Below are 24633 nucleotides of genomic sequence, written 5' to 3'. Positions count from 1 at the left end.
TTCATAAAGACTACTGCCAATCATACGACCTATCAATTCCTTTTAGTTATTTCACAAAGAAGAATTGGCTGGATTTTCTAATGGATAGATAACCATTTCTGAAACGCTGTTGGGAATTGTGCATAGGAATCTTGTGGAATCCTCATCATAGCAGACTCAAGAAAATAAACATTCCATTGAACAATAACCTATGACAGGAAATTATCCATTTAAATCAGATAGTTTCAAGGTTTATGCTGGAGTAAGGTAAAGAGCTCCTTAGGAAAGTTTAGATTATTAAACACCTCATTTAACTCCTTAATAACTGTTCAACTGAATCACCAACATACCTCACACTATATTCACCAAACCAGAAACACCACCAGAATCTGATCTGACTCCTCATTCCTGCTCCACAGGCCTGACACCCCCCTGCATGCCTGAAGGCCACAGACCGCCTTGACACAGTCTTCTCAGACCTGACCCTCACCGCCAGACCCAACATCCTGGATCCTGACATTCCCTCCGCCACCTGACAGCAGTACCCCATCCAATATCTTCCACCCACTGACCTACCCGAACACTCCATTATTGACTTATAACCCTTTGCTGCCTTGTGCCCTGGGACACTACTTACTGGTACCCTACTCACCTGGAGCTCCACTCCCCAACCAAAAGGCACTCTTATCACCCAGCTCCATATCCCCTAACCACTTGGTATCCTATGTCCCTAAGACTCTACATTCCTGACACTCTCTCCTGTACCACTCAGAACCCTACACATCTAGTGCCCTACTTACCTGGCACATTTTACTGACCCACCTGGAAGCTGACCTGCCTTTGACCCTAACCTGTACCCATCTGGCACCTTATGTACCTGGCACTGTGCCCCCAGCCACCTGGCACCACACCGCCCCAGCTCTCTAATCTCACACTTACTTAATACACTTACCCTTTAACAAGGCCTGTCAAAATGGCTGTCTATGTGTCTATGTTTGCCTTCCCTCAATTGATCTACACTACGAAGACCTGCCAGAATAGAAGTACAGCTCTGGATTTCTGGAACAACCCTGATCAGAATCTCCTTGCAGAAATGTAGAGCTCTTTCATTGATTAAAAACCGAGGGGGTTGGCAATTGGTGTGTGATTACCATTCCTCGGAAAGTCTGGCCGATTGTGACAGAGGAAACAGTTGTTCAGTAATTTCCAACGAGTTATTGAATTGTATGTAATTGTCAATATGTCGAGCTTTAGGCTTACCTCAAAAATTATGAAATAACATCAGCCCTTTCTGTCAAAAGCATTCTCAACTTTGAAGATGAGAGACTTGAGCACATAATCTAGGTTGATACACCAGAGCAGCACTGAGGGAGCACTGCAATGTTTGATGTGCAGTATATTGGATGAAACATTAAACTGCAACTCTGTACGATTTCTCAGGTTGAAGTAAAATATTCCGTAATACTTTTGAAGAGGAACTGATACACTTCACACTGCTTAAAACTCTGATGTATCCCATGCTCCTCACTTTACTCATTGTATTAGTTAACCATTATCCCTCAATCAATGCTTAAAATAGATAACAATTTCAACATACCGGTCCTGCTCAAAATCTGAAATAAAAGCAGGAAATTTTGAAACACTTAGTAAGTCTGATTGCATCTGCAAAGCAAGAAACAGTTAAAATTTCATGTGAATGACCCTGTATCTGATGACCTGAAAGTTTAACTTTGTTTTCCATTCCATAGTCAGACCCTGGTGATTGGGGCTGAAGGGGGCTATTATAAGTATGAATTTCTTCAAGGGCAAAGCAATCTGGCATTGATGTGGATAGCCACCTATCTGGTGCAACTACAAAAGTCTTGTCTATTAAGCAACATGAAAAGTATCACCAACTGCAATTCTTCCATTTAATTTTGTTTAATTTCAAAAATATACTTTATTCATAAAATATTTTGATGATCTGTACAACTGGTCATGCCATACATACGTAAACATTCCATTTCTTTGTATACAGAAATCGAGTAATCATTCCTATACACAGTTCTGTAAGTTTACTATCCATATATTTAGCGGAGGCGTCAGTCGAGCCCACTTACTGTGTGGGCCTCCTGTTCTTTGGCAGGCAGATGTTACACGGTGGTCTTTCCCCACTGCGCCTTGGCGGCAGCTGCCCCAAGCTTCAGCGTGTCCTTCAACACGTAGTCCTGGACCTTGTCTTGGAATGTGCCAGTCCACAACACTCAGTCGGGGTTAGCTCCTTCAGCTGGAAGATCAACTGGTTTCGGACAGACCAAAGAGCGTCTTTCACCGAGTTGATGATCCTCCAGGCACAGACCGTACAGCATGGAGTCCCGCATCATGGAGCTGCTCAGGACGAGCCTCGACAAGCACCACTGCATTCCTCTCCAGACTTCCTTTAGGTAGGAACATTCCAGAAGGAGGTGTGTGACAGACTCGTACCCCCCGCAGCCGCTTCGAGGGCCGCATGCGGTGTGGCAGAGAGTCTGGGCCTGCATAAAGGATCTCACTGACAGAGCCCTTCTCACCACCAGCCAAGCCATGCCTTGGTGCTTGTTGTAAAGTTCTGGCGATGAGGCATTCTGTCAAATGGCTTTGACAGTCTGCCCAGGGAACCGTTCGACAGGATCCGCCCTCTCCTTTTCCCGAAAGGTCTCAAGGACACTACGTGCTGACCACTTCCTGATGGACTTGTGGTCAAAGGTGTTTTTCTTCATAAACTTCTCCATGAAGGACAGGTGATACAGAACGATCCAACTACTTGGAGCGTTCCGCGGCAGTGAGGCCAGGCCCATCCTTCGCAACACCGGGGACAGGTAGAACCTCAGTACGTAGTGACACTTGGTTTTTGCTTTCTGGGGATCCACGCACAGCTTGATGCAGCCACACACAAAGGTGGCCATCAGGGTGAGGGTGGCATTGGGTGTATTTTTTCCCCCGTTGCCCAGATCTTTATACATCAAGTCCCTTTGGACCCTGGCCATCTTTGATCTCCATATAAATTGGAAAATGGCCCAGGTGACTGCGATGGCACAGGTTCTGGGAATAGGCCAGATCTGTGCCACGTATAACAACACTGACAGTGCCTCACACCTGATGACCAGGTTTTTACCCGCGATGGAGAGCGACCGTAGCTTCCATCTGCCCAGTTTCTGCCTCACTTTCTTGTGACTTGGCGCACGCCCCAGCCCTTCCGAACCAAATACTCAGCACCTTCAGGTAGTCGGTCCTGACGGTGAAGGGGATGAAGGATTGGTCGGCCCAGTTCCCGAAGAGCATGACCTCGCTCTTGCCTCGGTTTACCTTGGCCCCCGAGGCCCGTTTGAACTGGTCAATTATGCACAAAAGTCTGTGCACGGACAGCGGATCTGAGCAGAAAATGGCAACATTATCCACGTACAGGGAGGCCTTAAACTGCAGGCCCTACCTGCCAGGAATAGTCACCCCTCTCAGGCTCATATCCTTCCTGATGGACTCGGCAAATGGCTCTATGCAGCACACAAACAAGGCAGGAGAGAGAGGGCAGCCCTGCCTGACTCCGGATCTGACTGGGAAGCTATCTGATTCCCTCCCATTGATTGAGACTGCGCTGACAATGTTGGTGTAGAGCAGTCTGATCCAATTACAGATTCCCTCCTCAAAGCCCATTTTGGAGAGAACATCTCTCATATACCTGTGTGATATCCTGTCAAAGGCTTTCTCCTGGCCCCAGGCTGATGAGGCAGGTGTCCAACCCTCTGTCCTGCATGTAGGCGATCGTATCCCTGAGGAGTGTGAGACTCTCAGCGATCTTCCTGCCCGGTACAGCACAGGTTTGGTCAGGGGGGATCACTGACCCTAGAGCAGACCTGACCCGGTTGGTGATGACCTTTGCCAAGATTCAATAGTGAGATTGGTCTCCAATTTCTGATTTCCTCCCTCTCCCCCTTCCGCTTGTAGACGAGGGTGATGATGCCTTTCCTCATGGATTCACTCATGGTACCTGCCAGAGGCACACTGACATACAGCTCCAGCAGGTCCTGGCCAATCAAGTCCCACAGAGCAGAATAGAGCTCGACCGGTAAGCCGTCGCTTCCAGGAGTTTTATTCTTTTCGAAGGACTCGAGGGCCTTGGTCAGCTCGTCCAGAGAAAGCGGCTGGTCCAGCCTCTCCCATGTTCTGTCGTCTAAGACCTCCGTGATAGAGGACAGGAACGACTGGGAGGCTGCGCTGTTGGTTGGCTTTGAGTCATACAGACTGGCATAGAAGGATTTGCTGATCCTCATGATGTCAGCCTGAGTTGACGTTACTGAGCCATCTCCTTCCTTCAGGCTGCTGAGCACGGAGCTCTCTTTGTGCACCTTCTGGAAGAAGAAATGTGAGCACGTCTCGTCCTCCGCCACGGAGCGAACCCTGGACTGAAAGATTATCTTGGAGGCCTCCGAGGCAAAGAGTGAGGCTTGCTGGCCCTTCACCACCTGAAGGTCCTCTGTGGCATCGAACCCCATCGTCTGCAACAGGAGCAGGTTCTGCATACTTCCCTGGAGCTGGGACAGTTTTCCCCGCCTCTCTCTCGCCTCCTGAACACCTTTGAGGATGAAGAACCTCTTGTTCCCTTTTACTGTTTCCCACCAGTCCGCTGGAGACTCAAACAGGGGCTTCACGGTTCTCTAACCTGCGTAGTTCCTCTTGAGCTCCTCAATGTTTCCCGGGATCAACAGCTTGGTGTTCAGCTTCCACGTTCCCTTACCAGCCCGCTGCTCATCCTATAGGTGACAGTCGGCCAGCAGGAGGCAGTGGTCAGAGAAGAACACCGGCTTGACGTTGGTGGATCTGACCGAGAGCGTTCAGGACAAAAACAGGTAATCTATCCTTGAGCGGATAGACCCGTCTGCCCGTGACCATCTGTATCTACGCTGCGCTCTGTCAGCAGGGGCGCTGAAGACATCGTGCAGCTTGGCATTTTTGACCGTTTCCATCAGGGCTCTGGACGTGGTATCCAGTTTACTGTCCCCACCGCCGGACCGTCCATCTGCATCAATGATACAGTTGAAGTCTCCAGCCAGAATGACCAGCCTGGACGTAGACAGCAACAATGGAAGCTGCTGCAGGACGGCCAACTGTTCACTCATACCCGCTGGGGCGTACACATTAATCAGTCTTGGGGGAGCGTTTCTATACATGACATCAGTGACGGGGAGTCGCCCACCCACCACCTCCTTAACCTCGGAGATGGTGAAGTTGCCTCCTCGCAACAGGATACCCAGGCCGGAGGCACGGCTATCATTGCCCCCCGACCAAACTGATAGCCCATGGGCCCACAAGCTTGACCATCTCCTGTAGCTGCTGAGGTGCGGTATCACACACTCCTGCAGAAACAGGACATCGGCTTTAACGTTGGCCAGGAAGGCCATCGTAGAGACACATCGCGTAGCAGATTTAATGCTACGCTCATTAATACTGGCAATTTTTATCCCTATTTCAACAGTTTATCAGGTTACCAGTGTCCATTTCCTGTTGGCCCTGCCTCTCTGGGGTAGCTATCTGCATCCCTGTGGTGAACGCGAACTGCTGGACAGTCGCAGGGCTGAGGTAGCTGTCCGGCTCCACGCTGCAGGCATTTCCCTGCTCTGGTGCCTTCGGGTCAGGACCAGGGTTCGCACAGTCCTGTTCTCTGTCTGACAGCGGGGCTGTCCGAGGAGCGCTGCTCCCAGTTACCTGGAGCTGTGGGGCGGTGGGTACCTCCTGGTTCTCACCAGGTGGGGGGGTGGGCTTTACCAGCCCCCTCAGAGGGTTCGTCATTTCCTGTTTGGGGGGGTGCCGCCCTCCTTTCTCCCCGCAGCATTCTGTCTCTCCCCTCCTTGCGCCCGTCCTCACCATCTGAAGAGCTGGCTGTATCCTCCTCATGCAGGTGTCGTTTCCCCCTATTGCTGGGTGGCTTTGGGGGCCTGGTCAGGTTTCCTCTTCCTGTTTATTACAAGAATCCAGTCCTCTGCCTCCTTGGTTTACTGTTCCTCCATTTCCTCCGTCTGTCCAGTGGGAGCTTGGATTGGCTGCTGCACCTCTGGCTGCCGTCTGCTCTGCTCCATCCTTCTGGGTGCCCCCAGACACCATTCCCCTGCTGGTTTGTGGTACCTTGCTGGCCTTTTGCAGTCCACGGCTCGTGTTGCCACCTCCGGCCATCTGTAGGTGGTGGGCCCTTGTCTTGGGCAGGCCTTGTACACGTGGCCCGCCTCTCCGTACAGATTACGGTTCTTGGCCTCCTTACATTCCTTGGTCGGGTGACCCTCCTTCTTGCAATTCTGACAAATGGTCACCTTACAATCCGCCACCGTGTGGCCTGACCCCCCGCAGGTTCAGCACACTTTCGGCGGCCCTGTGTACGTCAGGTACCCTCTGCTTCCTCCGATTGCAAAGCTGGAGGGTGGGTGGAGGATATTCCCACTGGCATCGACCCTGAGAGTTATCTTGACCTGCCGCTTGCTGGTCCAGATCCCGAAAGTATCGACCACATCGGTGCTTTCTCCCTCGACCTGGACGTATCTTCTCAGGAAGGTCAGGACGTCAGCTGCTGGGACGTGGGGGTTGTTCATATGAATCATAACCACCCGACTCCTCTGTGCAGGAAGCACACACAACAGGACCGCCGACAAGATGGAGAACAGAGGTTCCCCTTCCTTCTCCTTGAAGACCTTCCGGAGCTGCTCACACTGCTTCACACGCCTGAAGGTCATGTCAAAGTAGCCTGCCCCAGGGAAATCCTGCAGGCAGTACATGTCCGCTGCATCAGACCCGCAGTCACTCGGACTGTGTTGCAAATGCCCTGGTTGGGGCTGCAGGCGGCTGCTGAGGCCATAGCTCTGAGGTTGGCTGGTCCCTGAATTGGCGTTAGGCCGAAGCCAGCATGAAGATCCACCAAGAGCAGGTCAGCACAACCAAACAATCCTCCAACGTCCAATCACGATCCAGCAATAATCTCCACTAGCTCTGATGACTCGAAGCTCCACTCTTGATCCTGGTATCTCCCCTGCCAGATAAGTATACTAGAGACTGTGAGGAACTCACTAGCCTCAGGTCTGTTTCCTATCAGCTTCAAGTCTCTGACCATGCCCCTGTGACTCCTATTTGGGTAATGGTTACTGGACTCAAGCAAGTAATAACTTTTTCAGACCCATATATAGTTTCACTCCCAAGTCTTATCTCCCTCATATCATTTGCTTATATCGCAAGGACAGATACATAAGCCCTTGTGCTGTTTCTGGCCCTTGGCTCAACACCTGATTCAAGCAAAACAATCCTGCCCCCCAACCCGAGCACAACAGACTCTCTAGAGCCTTAGGCCTTAGCTATCACATCTAGATGAGCCCACCTGTACTCTTTTATATCTGAACATGTTCTCTTCAAAGTTGAGAGAATGTTATTTTGTTGGCTAGAAAATAATTGACTTGGATTGTCTTCCGGACAGTCTGAGGTCTGAAGTCCTCACGTGGAGGACCTTTAATTTTTAATATTGCTTTCACAGAGGATTCTGATAATATACAGTAATTGGTTATAACTGACGGTGTGCTCCCTGTGGTAGCAGATAATTTCTTTTTGCTGTATCTTGGATCTTTGCATATTGTTGTCTCCTCTCAGTGGCTTTTTTTCCAAGGTTTTGTATGTTCCATATCTTAAATTGGTGCTGGTAGAATTTGGTTCCCATTCTGCCTGTAGACCTATGCTGAAGCAGATAAGTTTAACGTCTTGAATAATTTAGACTCTCTCCTTTCATCACAGTGATTGAATAATTCATGAGACCCATGTGTTCACCTGCTCAATTGTGTTACCTAGAGGTGCATTCTTGCTTGATTGCAACACCCTTCACTGTTGTCGGGGGTCCTTTTTTTGGAAAGTAGGGAGGATGGATGTTTTGCTTGAACTTGTCCCTTTTTTTATCGCGCAGTATCTAATGTCATCAATAATTGTTGGCTATGCTGTGCTGCAGTCGAACTCAGTTCAGTTGTGGATATTTACATTGGCTCAAGTGGTATAGGCAATTCAGTTGCTGTTTCTTTGCTTGTACTTTATTTAAACTCTGTTACAACTTGGAATCTGAACTTCCTTTAGCATTGATCACAATGGAAAATATTTCAACCGAACCACGACAGTCACAGTTTCCATCTCATTCCAGTATGAAACCTTTTTTTAAAATTCCAATATGACAAACCTGAGGAAATTCTGCTATTTGTTTAGGTTCCTCTTTGATCTTACACAGTGCAGCAAAATCTTTGACTAACTTCTCCTTTATCTTTGTTGTTGAACCTCTTCGACTTTTGAAATAGATTGAGTCTGATAGACAATGTTCTGCTCAGCAGTAAAAATTCTTGGTTATAATGCACATACAGTTAGTCCCAATTTATGAATTAGGCAAAAGTGAGGACTGCAGACGCTCGATCAGAGTGGTGCTGGAAAAGCACAGCAGATCAGGCTGCATCTGAGGAGCAGGAAACTCGATGTTTCGGGCAAAAGCCCTTCATCAGGAATGAAGGCAGGGAGCCTCCAGGGTGGAGAAATAAATGGGAGTGGAGTGGGGCTGGGAAGAAGGTAGCAAAGAGTACAATAGCTGGACGGTGGTGGGGATGAAGGTGATAGGTCAGAGAGGAGGGGGAGCGGATAAGTGGGAAGGAAGATTGACAGGTAGGACTGGTCATGAGGATGGTGCTGAGCTGGTAGGTTGGAACTGGGGTAAGGTGGGGAAGGGGAAATGAGGAAACTGGTGAAGTCCACATTGATGCCCTGTGGTTGAAGTGTTCCGAGCTGGAATATGAGGCGTTCTTCTTCCAGGAGTTGAGTGGTGAGGGAGTGGCGGTGGAGGAGGCCCAGGACCTCCATGACCTCAGCAGAGTAGGAGGGGGAGTTGAAAACATCTCCGGGATACCCGCACCAATCAACCCCAGCACCCCGTGCCCAATTTATAAATGTTTAACTCTCAAATGCTTGCATTTATGAATGTTATCCCATACAGATGTGTATCAATATTAAATTTAAAGATCTGACATGTGAGTATTACCTCGAACTTAAGAACGGCTATTTTATGTTGTACTTATTGTGCTCTGACCTGCACACAAACTCATTTGCAAATTGACTCAAGAACAGAATATGTTCCCAACCCAGGGACTGCCTATGTAGGTTTTTCTCGTAACTCACGTCCCTTATGTTAGGGAGTTGCTCAATGAACTTCAGTCGGCTTTAAGCAATGCTTTATTAACCAAAGCCAGCTATTTGATAATACTGTGACATTAGCATTGGTGTCAAAGTTGGAATTCATGGAATGATAATTGACATAAATGTCTGCATGGCAAATGCATTGTCTGAGCTATGGAATTCCCCTAAAGAATCTTTACGTTCCTCTCCTATGGAAAAATGTTCTACCTCATTTATCTTTTCGCGTGGGCCGTTTATTGGTCTTTTGCTTTTCTATGGCTGTTTTTTTCTCTTCAATGCATTTTCAAAAAATTATCTACTTTCTTGCAATAAAAGCATTTGTTTTTTTAAAGCCGGGTTCTGTTCTCATCTTCAAGGTGTTGTATATTTATGTAACAATATTGGACTGTCACTTTAACATGCCAAACATGTGACATGCGAGCACACCATCGACCCTTTTGGAGGGAAACAGTTTAGTTTAACTTGCTGCTTTGTAGAGTGAATGACCTCCTGCAATGGTTAAACACGTCGGACTCCTATCCTTCTTGAAGCTAACAAGAGAAGAAATGTAGTGACGAAGATAAAAGCTGCTTTGAAATCCATCAGGGCAATCCACTCATTCATCAAAAAAAATTTAAAAATAACATGTTCCTAACTTCAGATTCTAAGGCAAAAAAGTCAATAGATGCAATCACTGCATTGAAACAGGTAAAGTCAGTAAACAAAAAGAAAGGAATTCACCCCAGGGAAGAGTTGAACAATGCACAAAAAGCTCATCACATTCTCCATTCTGAAGGAACACTGAGTAACAAGTACCCTCCACAGAGGGAAGTGTTTTGAGCGAGGGGTATAGTCTCGAAAGAAAACAGGCAGCCTCAGGAATACCGTGTTTTAATTGGAAAGAAGAAAGGTGTGCTAAAATTTTCATGGTACATCGTACAATGCAGGCCCTTTTCATTTTAAAACAAATTTAGAATGACTGGAAATTTTGGTGCCATATGACGAAAATACAGAAAGCTGGAACTCCTACATGGAGAGGTTCCATTGTTCAAGCAAACAAAATTGAAGCAGATATAATAATCTCTCTGTTCTTGAGTATTATGAGGGAAAACTTTTAACCTCCTGAAGAATCTGGTACGACCAGAGAAACCAAGTCTCAAAACTTAACAAGAAATAACTACCTGATGAAGGAACAGCACTCCGAAAGTCAGTGCTTCCAAATACAGAACACCCGCAATTATCCGAATGACATGGACGGGGAGTATTTTGTTTGGGTAATCGAATGTTCGGATAACTGATCTGATGGCCGCTGGGAGCGGGTCTGAGTCCAGATTGCAGTTCCCCTGGTGGCCAGTGGTGTCGCGTGTTCCCCTTGCTACAGGCACTTGTGGAGGGTACTTGTTACGCACAGTGTCCCTTGCAGTTCCCCTGGTGGCCCCGGATCCAGTTTCTCTTGCTCGGTCAGTTCTCTTATTTAAGCCTTTATTTAATATGTAGCTATTATGTTACAACAGAGGATCTTGTTTCAAACAGAGTATCATACGTCAAATGATACAGTGTAAGATGGATCAAGAGATTTTTACGCCCTCAGGTCTCAGGCTTTGTTGTTGTCAGTTTTAAGCAAGCATCAGGTCCTTGAGGTCTTGTTCGGATAATCCGAAATTCGGATAATCGAGGTTCAGATAACCAAGGCTGCCCTGTAACCCTGTCAGGCTATAACCTGGTGTTGTGTGATTTTTTGTCCACCCCAGTCTAACACTGGCACCTTCACATCATGGAAGAAATAGTAGGAATACTACAGGACCATTTTTCATCAAAGCCATCGACGATTGTTGAAAGATTTAGATTCCACAAATGCAACCTGCGTGATGTTGAATCTATCTCCCCGTTGTAGCAATTTTACAGAATTTAGTAGAATTTTGAGTGTTTGGAGACAGCTGAAGTTATGCTATTAGAGATAGACTGGTGTGTGGTTTAAGATGTGAAGCAATCCAGAAAAGATTATTAACGGAAAGGAACCTAGACTTGATGAAAGCACTGCAATAGGCAGCCTCAATTGAGTAAGCAGCCCCGGAAGTTCAGTTAAGCTCAAGCATGAGAATTCACATAATGGTGGCTGAGAAAGTTCACAAAATGGCAGCTGAGTGAGGAGCACTAACACAGGCTCAAAACTGCCATTGGTGTGAAAAACAGGTCACACAGCAGCAAATTGTATGCAGAAACTGTGGCAAAAAGGTCACATTGGATGGGTGTGTTTGAAGGAGACACATGAACATACAGCAACAGTTCAGAAATCAAAGAGTCTACACAGTACAAAAAGGGCATGAGAAAAGCCCCAACTCAGACTGAAGAGGAGTTGTTATTGAATGTACTGGCCATTGCTGGGGACACCAACTAATACTGGGGCACACCCTTAATGGCGAATTGGTAAGAATGGAGATGTACACTGGAGCAGCAGCTTCATTGATACCCGAAAGTCTGAGAAGTAGCTGATTCACATTGTGCCTCAAAAATTATACTAAGGACATACACAGGTGAAGTGATGTCTTTAGGGGCTTGTAACAAGGTTCAGTTATACAATCAGTCCAAAGATTGTTCTTAGATGTTGTCATGAGTATGATTGACGAAAATCACACAAGTGGGCTGAAGTATGTCAGATTCTGATATTAAGCAATGACATGTTTTAAATAAACATGCCATTGTTTTTAACAGGGATCTAAAAGATCCTTGTCAAATTGAAAATCAAGGATGAGAAACAAGCAAAATATTCCAAGGTTGGATAGTATCTTACGTAGACAGTCCAAAGGCTGAGGCAGAATCAGAGAGGCTGGTCAAGACGGGGATTCTTGAATATGTAAATGTGAGTGATTGAGCCATGCCTGTTATAGGCATGAAGAAAGATGGATTGGTATGTATCCGCAGTCAGTTTAAGGTCACTATTAATCTGGTACTGTGTGCTGAGCAGTATCCTTTGCCTTTAATCAATGGCCTAATTGATGGACTAGCTGGAGATCAGCTTTTCAGTAAAATTGACTTTCGTCAATCGTTTCTCCATATAAATGTAAAGCTTGAGTCACAGAAATACTTGATAATTGTGACACAAAGGACTTTTGAAATATAAGAGGCTTCCATTTGAAATCCAAACTGCACCACATTATGGATCAGATTTTAAGCTGATTGGAAGGAGTGCAGTATTACTTCAATGAGATTTTAGTGATGGGGAGAAATGAAAAAGAACATCTCCACAATTTAGATGCTTGAGACATGATGATTATGGACTCAGAGTGAGAGAGACAAATATGATTTTTTTAAGTCTTCCATTGAACATTTATGCCATGTCATTAATGTGAAAGGATGACACAAATCACTTTCAAAAGTAAAAGCCCAAACTGAGGCACCAGCACCTAAAAATGAAAGCCAACTACGATCACTTTTTGAGCTTGCTAACTTAGTTTGGCAGGTTTGCCCTAAATCTTGCAATCATTGTCAAGCCAATGCACAACTTACAATGCCAAAACAATAACAGGAAGTGGGAAGATCAATGTGAGACAGCCTTTACACTATCCAAAGAGGCTTGAACAAAGTCAGTTGGACTGAGTCACTATGACCCAAGTTAACATTGCAACTAACATACGATCCATCAAAATATGGAATGGGAGGAATCATTTCTCACATAATGGTGAAGAGAAGCCAACAGCTTTAGTATCAAGATCATTAAACAAAGCAGATATGGACTATGCACGTAGAAAGAAACTCTAGAAATAATTTTTGGCATTAGATGACTCCACCAAAACCTTTATGGCAAGGAGTTTACATGACTAACAGACCACAGAGCATTGACCACAATATTTGGGTTTCATACAGGGATATCTTCTCTGTAAAGGTGGGTGTTGGTGCTATCAGCTCACACTCTTATAACCAAGCATCGACAATCCAACTTACCTGGGAATGCTGGTGGGCATTCTAAATTGCCTTTGCCAAGTGAGTTGATTAAAAACTATCCTTATGTAGAAATTTTCTACTTCAACAAATTAGGAAGCATACCAGAAATTATCCACTATGACCAAAAGTGATGGACATGATATTTTGAGACAAGACCACATGAACAAGCCTAGAACTGAAGCCATGCATCACATGGAAGCTAGAACTATCCACACAAGCAGAATGACTTCTGTGGGGAATACGGGTCATCATTCCACTACAGCTAAGGAAATGTATATTAAATGGACTATACGTAGGTCACTGTGATGTTTGCAGAGTGAAGGATTTACCCAGAGGCTGTCTTTGGTGGCCAGGGCTTGATTCTGAAATTGAGAATATGTGCATTTTGTGCAACAGTGGGTAACCTATCTCCATTAGTGCTATTACACTCATGGGAATGGCTAGAAAGTTCTGGCAAAGAATCCATATTGACTAATCCATACTGGATCTCATCGTGACTGATGTACTTACTTGATGGCCTGAAGTTGCCATCATGAAGGCAGCATCTTCAGGGAGAACCATTGAAAATTTGGTGGTTTTCTTTGCAAGCATTGGTTATCTGGAAGAAATTGTTATTGATAATGGTCCACACTTTATAGCACAAGAACTTAGAGACTATCTAAAGCAGTGATGTGGAGATGCCGGTGTTGCACTGGGGTGGACAAGGTTTAAAGTAATTTAGAGTAAAAGATCTAAGTGTCATACAACTGATCAAAATGTCATACATCAGTTCTATGACACTATGATCTTTTGCTATAAATTCTGTGTGCTATGATCCTGCCCACTAGCTACCTGATGAAGGAGCAGTGCTCTGAAAGCTTGTACTTCCAAATAAACTTGTTGGGACTATAACCTGGTGTAGTATGAGTTTTAACTTTATCTAAAGCAGAATAGAATTCAACATATCCGATCAGGTCCTCATCACCCAGCCACAAATAGTTTGGCAGAAAGTTTTGCTCAGACATTGAAATATTCCTTAAAGATAACTCAAGATCAAGGATCACTAACCAAATGACTGAGACAATTTTTGTTAGCATACGGGAACACAACCCATGTGATGACTCAAAAGCTCTCTGACATTGCTCACAGTAAAGCTTCAGATGCACTCAACATTTGGTATCCTGAAACTACCAATGACAAAGGACATTGTTGATAGGAAACAACAGAATCAAGTTTTCCAGTGGGAGAACAAGACAAAATGTTGCATTTTCCTAAAAGGTCAGGAAGTGTTAGTGAGGAATGACACTAGTGGTGAGAAGTAGGTACCAGCCATTGTTGTACTACAGACCGGACCAGTTTCCTCTCTCATATAGATGAGTTCTGAGGAAGGGTCACCTGAGCCGAAGCGTTAACTCTGATTTCTCTCCACAGATGCTGTCACACCTGCTGAGTTTTTCCAGCAATCCTGTTTGTTTCTGATTTACAGCATCAGCATTTCTTTTGGTTTTATCAGTTACTTTTGAAACTTGGCTTTTGTGATACAGGAAAATGGCAGCCACTGTTTGCAAAGCAAATTCCCACAGATGATGATGACCAGATAATCTGTTTTTAGTGGTGTTGATTGAATGATATATAATGGCCAGGACTCGGGGCATAACTCCCATATTTTTCTTCAAAATGATCATAGAAGAATCTTGACTGTAAAATCCCTACAGTGTGGAAACAAGCCATTTGGCCCAACAAGTACACACCAACCTTCTGAAGAGCAACTCAACCAGACCCAATCCCCTATCCTATTACTCTAAATTTATCTTCACTAATTCACCTAACCTACACATCCCTGAATACTATGGGCAAATTAGCATGACCTGTTCACCTAACCTGCACATCTTTGGATTGGGGAGGAAACCCACACAGACACAGGGAGAATGTGCAAACTCCACACAGACGGTTGCCCGAGGCTGGAATCGAACCTGAGTCCATGGCGTTGTGAAGCAGCAGTGCTAACCACTGAGCCACCATTATATTTTTTGTATCTACCCGAGAGGGCAGAGAGGACCTTAGATTAGTTCTCATTCATAAAGCATCATTCCTAACCAGCCAGCATACTCACAGGATGGAATTTTGGGCTCAAGATGCTGGAAAGGAATTCAAACCCATGACCTCCGAACACTACAGGGTATGCTACTCACTGAACCACTGCCAAGACTTAAAGCAGGAACTCCAAAACTATGGGTCATGCCCCAGAGAGGGGTCACAAGGCGAGACCTTGGAGCTGCAAGGACCAAGGCAACAATAGCTGCTGTGGAGCTGGAACTGAATGTTTAAATCCTTGTGCTTTCTAATGTTGGATGTGGCCTAACAGATTTTTGTTTTTGAAACATTGCAGCTTGAACACTTCCCAGTCGATGGAACCTCGTCAGCAGCTGAAACCCAATGCACCACTTTCATTCACACAATATTAACTCATTAACTCTCATACCCCTCAAATTTTCATTTGGGGCATTAAAGTAGGATCGCACTGGGAAAATGTTTGGGAAGCACTGAATTATTGATTGGAAATTAATGGACAGGAGTGCAGGATGGAAAACTGGATAGCGCTGAAATTACATGAATGGAGTTGAAACAGCTTGAATAATCAATGAAGACCAAGGAGTAATGGGAGATGCAAAACATTGCTTTAAAATAAAAGAAGGTTCCAACAGTATTCCACGTTTCTGTCAGTTGTCAGGGTAACCCACTTCAGCTAAATTCCAATTTAAATGTTCAACTAATTTCAATCCCAGTGAGTCCTTGATATCCTTCAAGAATGTTCAAGATAAAAGTAAAATATAGGTCATCATACTGGACCAGTAGGGACTTTTCTTAATCGTTTTGCTGTATTCCAGCTGAGACTTGAGATGCTTTCAGCTATTTAGTCAAAATGGACTAACAAGCATTGTCATGGAAATGGCGTTAATTCTGAAATATTCAAGTGAGGTAAGGGGAGGCGGTAGGCAGGAAGCTACGCACAGATACAAATACATTGCTTACTCACAGCCTATTCATAGATTCATAGATGTTTACATCACACAAGCAGGCTATTTGGCTCATTGTCTCCATGCTGATTAACAAAGATCTGACTACACTAAACCTATTTTCCAGTTTTGGCTCATAGCCCTGGAGGCTATGGCAGCACAAGTGAATATCTAAATATTGCTTCAATGCTAAAAGAATTTTTGACTGAACCACTTTTTTCCTGCAGTGAAATCCAGACTCCCCACCCTTTGAGTGAAGACATTCCCCCCAACTTTCTTGTTATCCTTCTACCTCTTACCTTCAATCTATGTCCCTGGTTATTGACTCTTCACCAAATGGAAAAAGTGCCAACCTGTCTTTCCTCCTCATAATCTTATACACCTCTATGAAGGCTCCTCTCAACATTTGTTGATCCAAGGAAAACAAGCCCAGACTATCCAATCTTTCTTCATAGCTTGGATTGTCCAGTCCAGGCTACATCCTGGTAAGTCTCCTCTGCATCCTTTGTAATGCTATCATATCCTTCCTGTAATGTGGTAATCATAACCGTATGCAGTATTCCAGTTGTGGCTTAACCAGCATTTTGTAGTATTCCAGCATAACCTCCCAGCTCTTGTATTCTATGCCTCGGTTAATAAAGGCAAGTATCACATATGTCTTCTTAATCACTTATCTATGTGTCCTGCTACCTTCAGAGATCTATGGATATGGAAGTCCCTCTGATCTTCAGTACTTTCCAGGGTCCTTCTATTCACAGTGTAATCCCTTGCCTTGTTAGCGCTCTTCAAGTGAACTACTTCACACTTTTCTGGGTTGAATTCCATTTGTCATTGCTCTGCCCAGCTGATCAGTCTGTTGATATTCTCCTGCAGTTTAAAGGTATCAGCTTCACTATTCATCATCCTAACAATTTTCATCTCATCTGCGAACGTCTTCACATATCTCAGTTTGTTCAAATCATTAATGTACACCACAAACAGCAAAAGCTCAAACAATGGGGCAGCTTGATGGCTCAGTGGTTAGCACTGCTGCCTCACAGCGCCAGGCTCCCAGGTTCAATTCCAGCCTCGGGAGACTGTCTGTGTGGAGTTTGCACATTCTCCCCGTGTCTGCGTGGGTTTCCTCCGGGTGCTCCGGTTTCCTCCCACAGCTAAATTGCCCATAGTGTAAACTATGTTGGTCAGAGGGAAATGGGTCTGGATGGGTTACTCTTTGGAGGGTCGGTGTGGACTGGTTGGGCCAAAGGGCCTGTTTCCACACTTTAGGGAATCTAACCAAAATGAGCCGTACAGAATCCCTTTGGAAACAGACTTTCAGTCACAGAGACATTCCTCTACCATTACCCTCAGCTTTTTACCTCTCAGCCAACTTTGGATGGAAAGTGCCATTTTTTTCTTGGATTCCATGGGCTTTTACTTTATTGTTCAGTCTTTCATGATGGATCTTATCAAAAGCCTTGCTGAAGTTTATATAAAATAAAGGTAATGCAGTATCCTCATGAAAACTTCTGATAATCACCTCAAAATTTCAATCAATTTTGCCAAACATCCCTTAACAAATCCATGCTGACTATCCCTTATTAATCTGAGTCTCTTCAAGTACAGATATATTCTGTTCCTCAGAATTCTTTCTAATAATTTGCCCACCATGGGCGTTAGACTGACTGGCCTGCAAAACACTTGTCTAACCCCTCCTCACTTTTCTAAAAATGGAACATTGTCCTCTAGTCCTCTGGAACCTGATCCTTGGCCCGAGAGGATTTGAAAATTACTGTCAGGGCCCCTGTTATCTCTTTTTCTGCCTTCCTCAACAGCCTGGGATACATCTTTTTCAGGCCTCCCTGCCAATTTATCCACTTATAAGGCTGACAAAGCCTCTGGAATCTTCTCTGTCTCTATGCTAATTTTCTTTTAATATTTCACAATCCTCCACCCTGATATCTACAACCTGTGATATCTGTTTCTGTTGTGAAAACCAACATAAAGTATTAAAGTATTAAAGACAGTGCTCTCTGGATCTTCTGGGTCCATCACAGATGACCTCTCTGGTCCCTGATGGGCCTTACCCTTTCCTACATATTCTCTTATTACATAATTATTTAATAAATTCCCTTTGTGATTTCCAGTATCCTGTCCCCCCACACTTTCCTGTGCACTCTCTTTGCTTTCCTAAAGTCTTTTTTAAGAATCACTGCTTTATCATATTCTTCAGAAATGCTGCATTGAACCCTCAATATTGGCCTTAAGCTACCTTTTTTTCGTGAATGATAACATTTATATTTCTTGACATCCAGGATTCTCCATTCTTGGTCAGACTCTTTGTCCTTATGGGAACTTGTTTTCTCATTACTTCCTTGCAGAATGCCTCCCACTGTTGTAAGACAGCATTATTTGTCTCTTTGTCGTCTACATAGAACAGTCCATTTTCCGTAGCTACACCGGCACCACTCCCCACCTCCTCCTCCGCTACATTGATGACTGCATTGCTGCCACCTCGTGCTCCTGCAAGGAGGTTGAGCAATTCATCAACTTCACCAGCACGTTCCACCCTGACCTTAAATTCACCTGGACCATCTCTGACACCTCCCTCCCCTTCCTGGACCTCTCCATCTCCACCAATGACGACCGACTTGACACTGACATTTTTTACGAACCCACTGACTTCAACAGCAACCTGGATTACACCTCTTACCACCCTACCTCCTACAAAATGATATCCTGTATTCCCAATTCCTCCGTCTCCGCCATCCCTGCTCCCAGGAGGACCAGTTCCACCACAGAACACACCAGATGGCCTCCTTTTTTAAAGACCGCAATTTCCCTTCCCACATGGTTGAAGATATCCACATCCCGCACCTCCGCCCTCAAACCCCACCCTTCCGACTGTAACAAGGACAGACCCCTCCCTGGTCCTCACCTTCCACCCTACCAACCTTCGCAGAAACCGCATCATCCGCCAACATTTCCGCCACCTCCAAACAGACCCCTCCACCTGGGATACATTTCCCTCCCCACCCCGATCCGCTTTCCGCAAAGACCATTCCCTCTGTGACTACCTGGTTAGGTCCACACCTCCCAACAACCCACCCTCCCCTCCTGGCACCTTCCCCTGCCACCGCAGGAATTACAAAACCTGCGCCCACACCTCCTCCCTCACCTCCATCCAAGGCCCCAAAGGAGCCTTCCACATCCATCAAAGTTTCACCTGCACATCCACCAATATCAGTTATTGTATCCATTGCTCCCGATGCAGTCTCCTCTACATTGGGGAGACTGGATGCCTTCTCACAGAGCGCTTTAGGGAAGATCTCTGGGACACCTGCACCAATCAACCCACCACCCAGTGGCCAAACATTTCAACTCCCTCTCCCACTCTGCCGAGGACATGCAGGTCCTGGGCCTCCTCCACTGCCACTCCCTCACCACCTGACGCCTGGAGGAAGAACACCTCTTCTTTTGCCTCGGAACACTTCAACTGCAGGGCATCAATGTGGACTTCACCAGTTTCCTCATTTCCTCTCCCCCCACCTTACCCCAATTCCAACCTTCCAGCTCAGCACCATCCTCATAACCTGTCCTACCTGCCAATCTTTCTTCCCACCTATCTGCTCCACCTTCCTCTCTGACCTATCACCGTCATCCCCACCCCATCCACCCATTGTACTCTTTGGTACCTTCCCCCACCCTCCTCTCTGACCTATCACCTTCATCCCCACCCCCATCCACCTACTGTACTCTTTGCTACCTTCTCCCCAGCCCGACACCCCTTCCATTTATCTCTCCACCCTGGAGGATCCCTGCCTTTATTCCTGATGAAGGGCTTTTGCCTGAAATGTCAATTTTCCTGCTCCTTGGATGCTGCCTAACCTGCTGAGCTTTTCTAGCACCACTCTAATCTAGACTCTGATTTTCCAGCATCTGCGGTCCTCACTTTTGCCTAGAATTATTTGCAAGTCCATTTGGACCAAATTATAGTTAAATTGCCTTTCCTCAGTTCAGAACTTTCATTCCCAGCTCATTTTTATCCTTTTCCATAATTATCATAAATTTAACTGAGTTCTAGTTGCTATCTCCAAAATGCTCCCCTAATGATTCACCTTCCACCTGCCTTGGCTCATTTCAGAATATTAGGTCTAGAATTATATTTTGCTTGTTGGCTTGCGTATTGGCTAAAAGGTATTCTCTTGGATACAATTTAAAAGTTTAGTTCTCTCGCTACCTGCGCACCCAAGCTATCCCCATTAATATTTTGGTCGTTAAAAATCTGTAACTATTAGATCATGTCTCACTAATTTGATTGAGTTTTTTGAAGAACTAATGAAGCGGATTGATGAGGGCAGAGTGGTGGATGTGATCTATATGGACTTCAGTAAAGCGTTCGACAAGGTTCCTCATGGTAGACTGGTTAGCAAGGTTAGAACACATGGAATACAGGAAGAACTAGCCATTTGAATACAGAACTGACTCAAAGGTAAAAGACAGAGGGTGGTGGTGAATGGTTGCCTTTCAGACTGGAGGCCTGTGACTAGCGGTGTGCCACAAGGATCAGTGCTGGGTCCTCTGCTTTTCATCATTTATATAGATGATCGAAGGTACAGTTACTAAGTTTACAGATGACACCAAAATTGGAGGGGTAGTGGATAGTGAAGATGGTTACCTCAGACTACAACAGGATCATGATTAGATGGGCCAATGGGCTAAGGAATGGCAGATGGAGGTTAATTTAAATAAACGTCAGATGCTGCAGGGCAGAACTTATACACTAATGGTAAGATCCTGTGGAATGTTGCTGAACAAAGAGACTTGGAGTGCAGGTTCATAGTTCCTTGAAGGTGGAGTCGCAGGTAGATAGGATAGTGACAAAGGCATTTGGTATGCTTTCCTTTATTCATTATTACATTGAGTATAGGAGTTGGGAGGTCATGTTGCTGCTGTACAGGCCATTGGTGAGGGCACTTTTGGAATTCTGGTCTCTGTCCTATAGAAAGGATGTTGTGAAACTTGAAATGGTTCAGAAAAGATTTACAAGGATGTTGCCAGGGTTGGAGGGTTTGAGCTACAGGGATAAGCTGAATAGATTGAGGCTATTTTACCTGGAGCATCAGAGGCTGAGGGGTGACCATATAGAGATTTATAAAATCATGAGGGACATAGGCAAGATATTTTCCCTCGGGTGGTGGTGTCTGGATGTAGAGGGCATAGGTTTTGGGTTGAGAAGGGAAAAATTTAAAAGGGACCCAAGAGGTAACGTTTTCACACAAAGGTTGGTGCGTGTATGGAATGAGCTGCCAGAGGAAGCAGTGGAGGCTAGTACAATTACAACATTGAAAGGGCATCTGGATGGGTAGATGAATAGGAGGGTTTGGAGGGATATGGGTCAAGTGCTGGCAAATGGGACTACAGTAGGCTACGGTATCTGTTTGGCATGTTCAAGTTGAACCGAAGAGTCTGTTTTCATGCTGTACATCTCTACAACTCTATTACTGCCGTACTATTCTCACACTTCTGAAATCTGATTACATAGTTGATCCTCTGTCTCTGCCTGACTGATTTTGGCCCTGTAGCACACCCAGCAGCACATATGCCTGTTACATGTTTTTTTACTTATACTGATGTGACCTCATTTGATCATCCTACCAAGTTATCATCCCTCCTCAGTGGTATAATTGATTCCTGTTCAATATTGACCTCCACCTTCCATCCCTATCTTGTGTAAATACTCTATAACCATAAATTTTCAGCTGCCAATGCTGCTCATCTTTCAGTTAAATCTATCATACTTTCATGTGTCTATCTGAGCCCTACCATCTGAGCCCTAAGCCAATCTATCTTATTCCTCAGGCTTCTTGCATTAAAATATATATTCCATTTGGCCTTATTAAAGCCACTTCTTTCTTCCTAGTTATGTTTCCTTTGTCTTCCAGACTTGCTTACTTAAGTTTCAAATTTTGATTGCATCTCAGATTCTCTTCCCTCTGAACTACTTATAAGGATCCCATTCTCCTCCCAAACTAGTTTAAATCCACTCTAACAGCATTAGCAAACCTCCCCATGAAGATGTTGGTGTGTTCCTGTTCAGATTCAACCTGTTCAATGTGGTGAGGTCCCACCTCCCCCAAAATGATTCCAATGCCTCAAGAATCTACAGCCCTCCCTCCATGCATTCACCTGCTCTCCTCTTCAAATTCTCTACTCATTGTTACATGGCACTGGGAGTGAGCCACTGATGAGGGACATTTGATGACCTGTTTTGCAATTTCCTGCTTAACTCCCTAAAGTCTGTTTGCAGGAGCTTTGCTTTCAATGCCATTGGTCCCAACACGGATCTCAACCTCGTCCTGTTTGTCCTCCCCCTTGAGAATTCCACGCAGCCATTCTGTGACATCCTTGACCCTGGCATCAAAGAGGCAACATACCATATTAAAGTCACTGCAGATATAGGAGAGTTGATGTTTCAGGCATAAGCCTTCAGGAATTCATGATGAAGGGTTTATGCCCAAAACATCGACTCTGCTGCTCCTCGGATGCTGCCTGACCTGCTGTGCTTTTCCAGTGCCACACTTTTCGACTTTCATCTCCAGCATCTGCAGTTCTATCTTTCTCCTCCTCACGGCACTTATAATCTGGGTTACAGTTAGAGTAATGCTCATTCTATACCTGTTACTTATTTCAACATTTTACTTCAGCTTGAGCACAAAACGTATTAACCTAATTTACCATTGGATAATTTCAGTGTCCCATGCCAGTCATTCCTGACAATTTTCTTTGACACAAGATAAAGTGGTAAGAAATGTAATCTGTCTTCACTAGTAGTGTGATGTAACCCATATAAATTTTCACTCTGTCCCACAGCACAAAGAAGAAGAAAGTCAGGTGCAATATAAAATAGGATGCAAATACTGCTCTCCATTTTAAGATGTTACTGACAGCTACTGTCATCTTCTTAGCAACATTTGAGAAGATTTGTAGCTCAGGTTGAGGTTTTGGATGTAGGTTTGCTCACAGAGTTGGAAGGTTTATTTCCAGTTCCGGTTGGAACTCTTATCAACAAACACATCGAGTTAGACCCCCATCTACCACCCCCTGAGAAAAAGGAACAGGAAGTGACTTCACCACAGGAAATGACATCAGCAACCCAAAGGAACCCAAACATATAAATAGAAAGCAGGAATTTTCAGCAGTGCTTCACCTAAGGCCCACTGAAGAAACGTCTGGAAACGTCTATCATCTTCTGTCATTAATGGTTGTTTCTGCCCCATGTCTATTTCCTACAGGACCAAATACCCAGCCACACAGCCCACATTCATTGCATGAGTTTGCACGAAAAGGCCACAATTTCATGTCTTCACCACAGCCAGAACAAAACAACTCCTGACAAAGTAAACAAAGTCTCCTACCTGTGAGATGAAAAGTTATCATACGATCCAACTGTATAATGCCTGAAGAGTCGCTTTGTTCGGTCTTCACGTGTTTCTGGAAAAAACGTTGAAGACTTAAATTGGAAAAAGACAGTGAACAAACAAACAAATAAAAGTGCAAAACATATCAGCATAAAGCAACACAGACAGCCTTAAGGATGGGGAAACTGAAAGACTTAGGAAACAGCACAGTGACCGTCCCTCCATTGTAAGGTCAGAAGTGGGGTGTCACTGATGATTGCACGATGTTCAGCACTATTTGTGACACCTCAGATATTGAGGCAGTCCACATCTATATTGATGCGCAGCAAGACCTGGACCACATCCAGGCTTGGGTTAATAAATGGCCAGGAACAAACGTGCCTCACAGGCAATGACCATCTTCATTAAGAGAACCTTGTCATCATTCCTTGATGCATTGCTGAATACAATTGCTGAATCCCCTATTAACATCCTTGGGGTCATCCTTGAACCTGGCAACCAGGACGCAACATACCTTTGACAAACCATCATATAAATGGTCAGAAACTAAGAATTCTGTGGCGAATTACTCACCAGCTGTCTCTCCAATGACTATCCATCATCTACAAGGTACATGTCAAAAGTGTGATAGCATACTCTCCACATGCCTGGATAAGTTCAGCTCTAATATTACTAAAGAAGCTTGACATCATCCAGGACAAAGCAACCTATTCATTAGCAACCCATCCCTCAACTTCAACATGCACTCCCTTCACAACGGCTGCAGTTGCAGCAGTGTGTATCATTTACAACACGCACTGAAACAACTCATCAAGGCTCCTTGAACTGCACCTTCCAAATGTGTAATCTCTACCAGTTAGAAGAACATGGGCAGCAGATACATGGGAACACTCTGACTACCAGCAAGTTACCCTCCAGGTCAAACAATATCCTGAATGGAACTGTATCACTGCTCCTTCAATATTGCTGAATTAGAATCATAGATCCCCTTTCTATCAGCACTATGGGTGCTCCCATATTCCAATAACTGCAGCAGTTTCAGAAGACAGCTCGCTACCACCTTCTGCAGGGCATTTTGGGATGGACAATGGCCAAGCTAGCAACACCATCACCCCATACACAATTTTAAAATA

At 44.9% G+C, this 24633-nt stretch overlaps 1 protein-coding gene across 2 annotated transcripts in view; it reads right to left on the bottom strand.

Moving 5' to 3' along the window:
- shank3a (SH3 and multiple ankyrin repeat domains 3a) overlaps positions 1–24633 on the bottom strand; it is a 1030755-nt gene that overhangs the window by 263077 nt on the left and 743045 nt on the right. For both annotated transcript variants that reach the window (XM_043713933.1, XM_043713934.1), the window contains exon 15: positions 23498–23573. In XM_043713933.1, the coding sequence (XP_043569868.1) occupies positions 23498–23573 (76 nt within the window). The remainder of the gene's footprint in view (positions 1–23497; positions 23574–24633) is intronic.

Source organism: Chiloscyllium plagiosum, chromosome 23 (assembly GCF_004010195.1).
Source record: "Chiloscyllium plagiosum isolate BGI_BamShark_2017 chromosome 23, ASM401019v2, whole genome shotgun sequence".
Lineage (NCBI taxonomy): Eukaryota > Metazoa > Chordata > Chondrichthyes > Orectolobiformes > Hemiscylliidae > Chiloscyllium > Chiloscyllium plagiosum.
The sequence above is the reverse complement of the archived record's forward strand: the minus strand, read 5'-3'. Positions and strand labels throughout refer to the sequence as shown.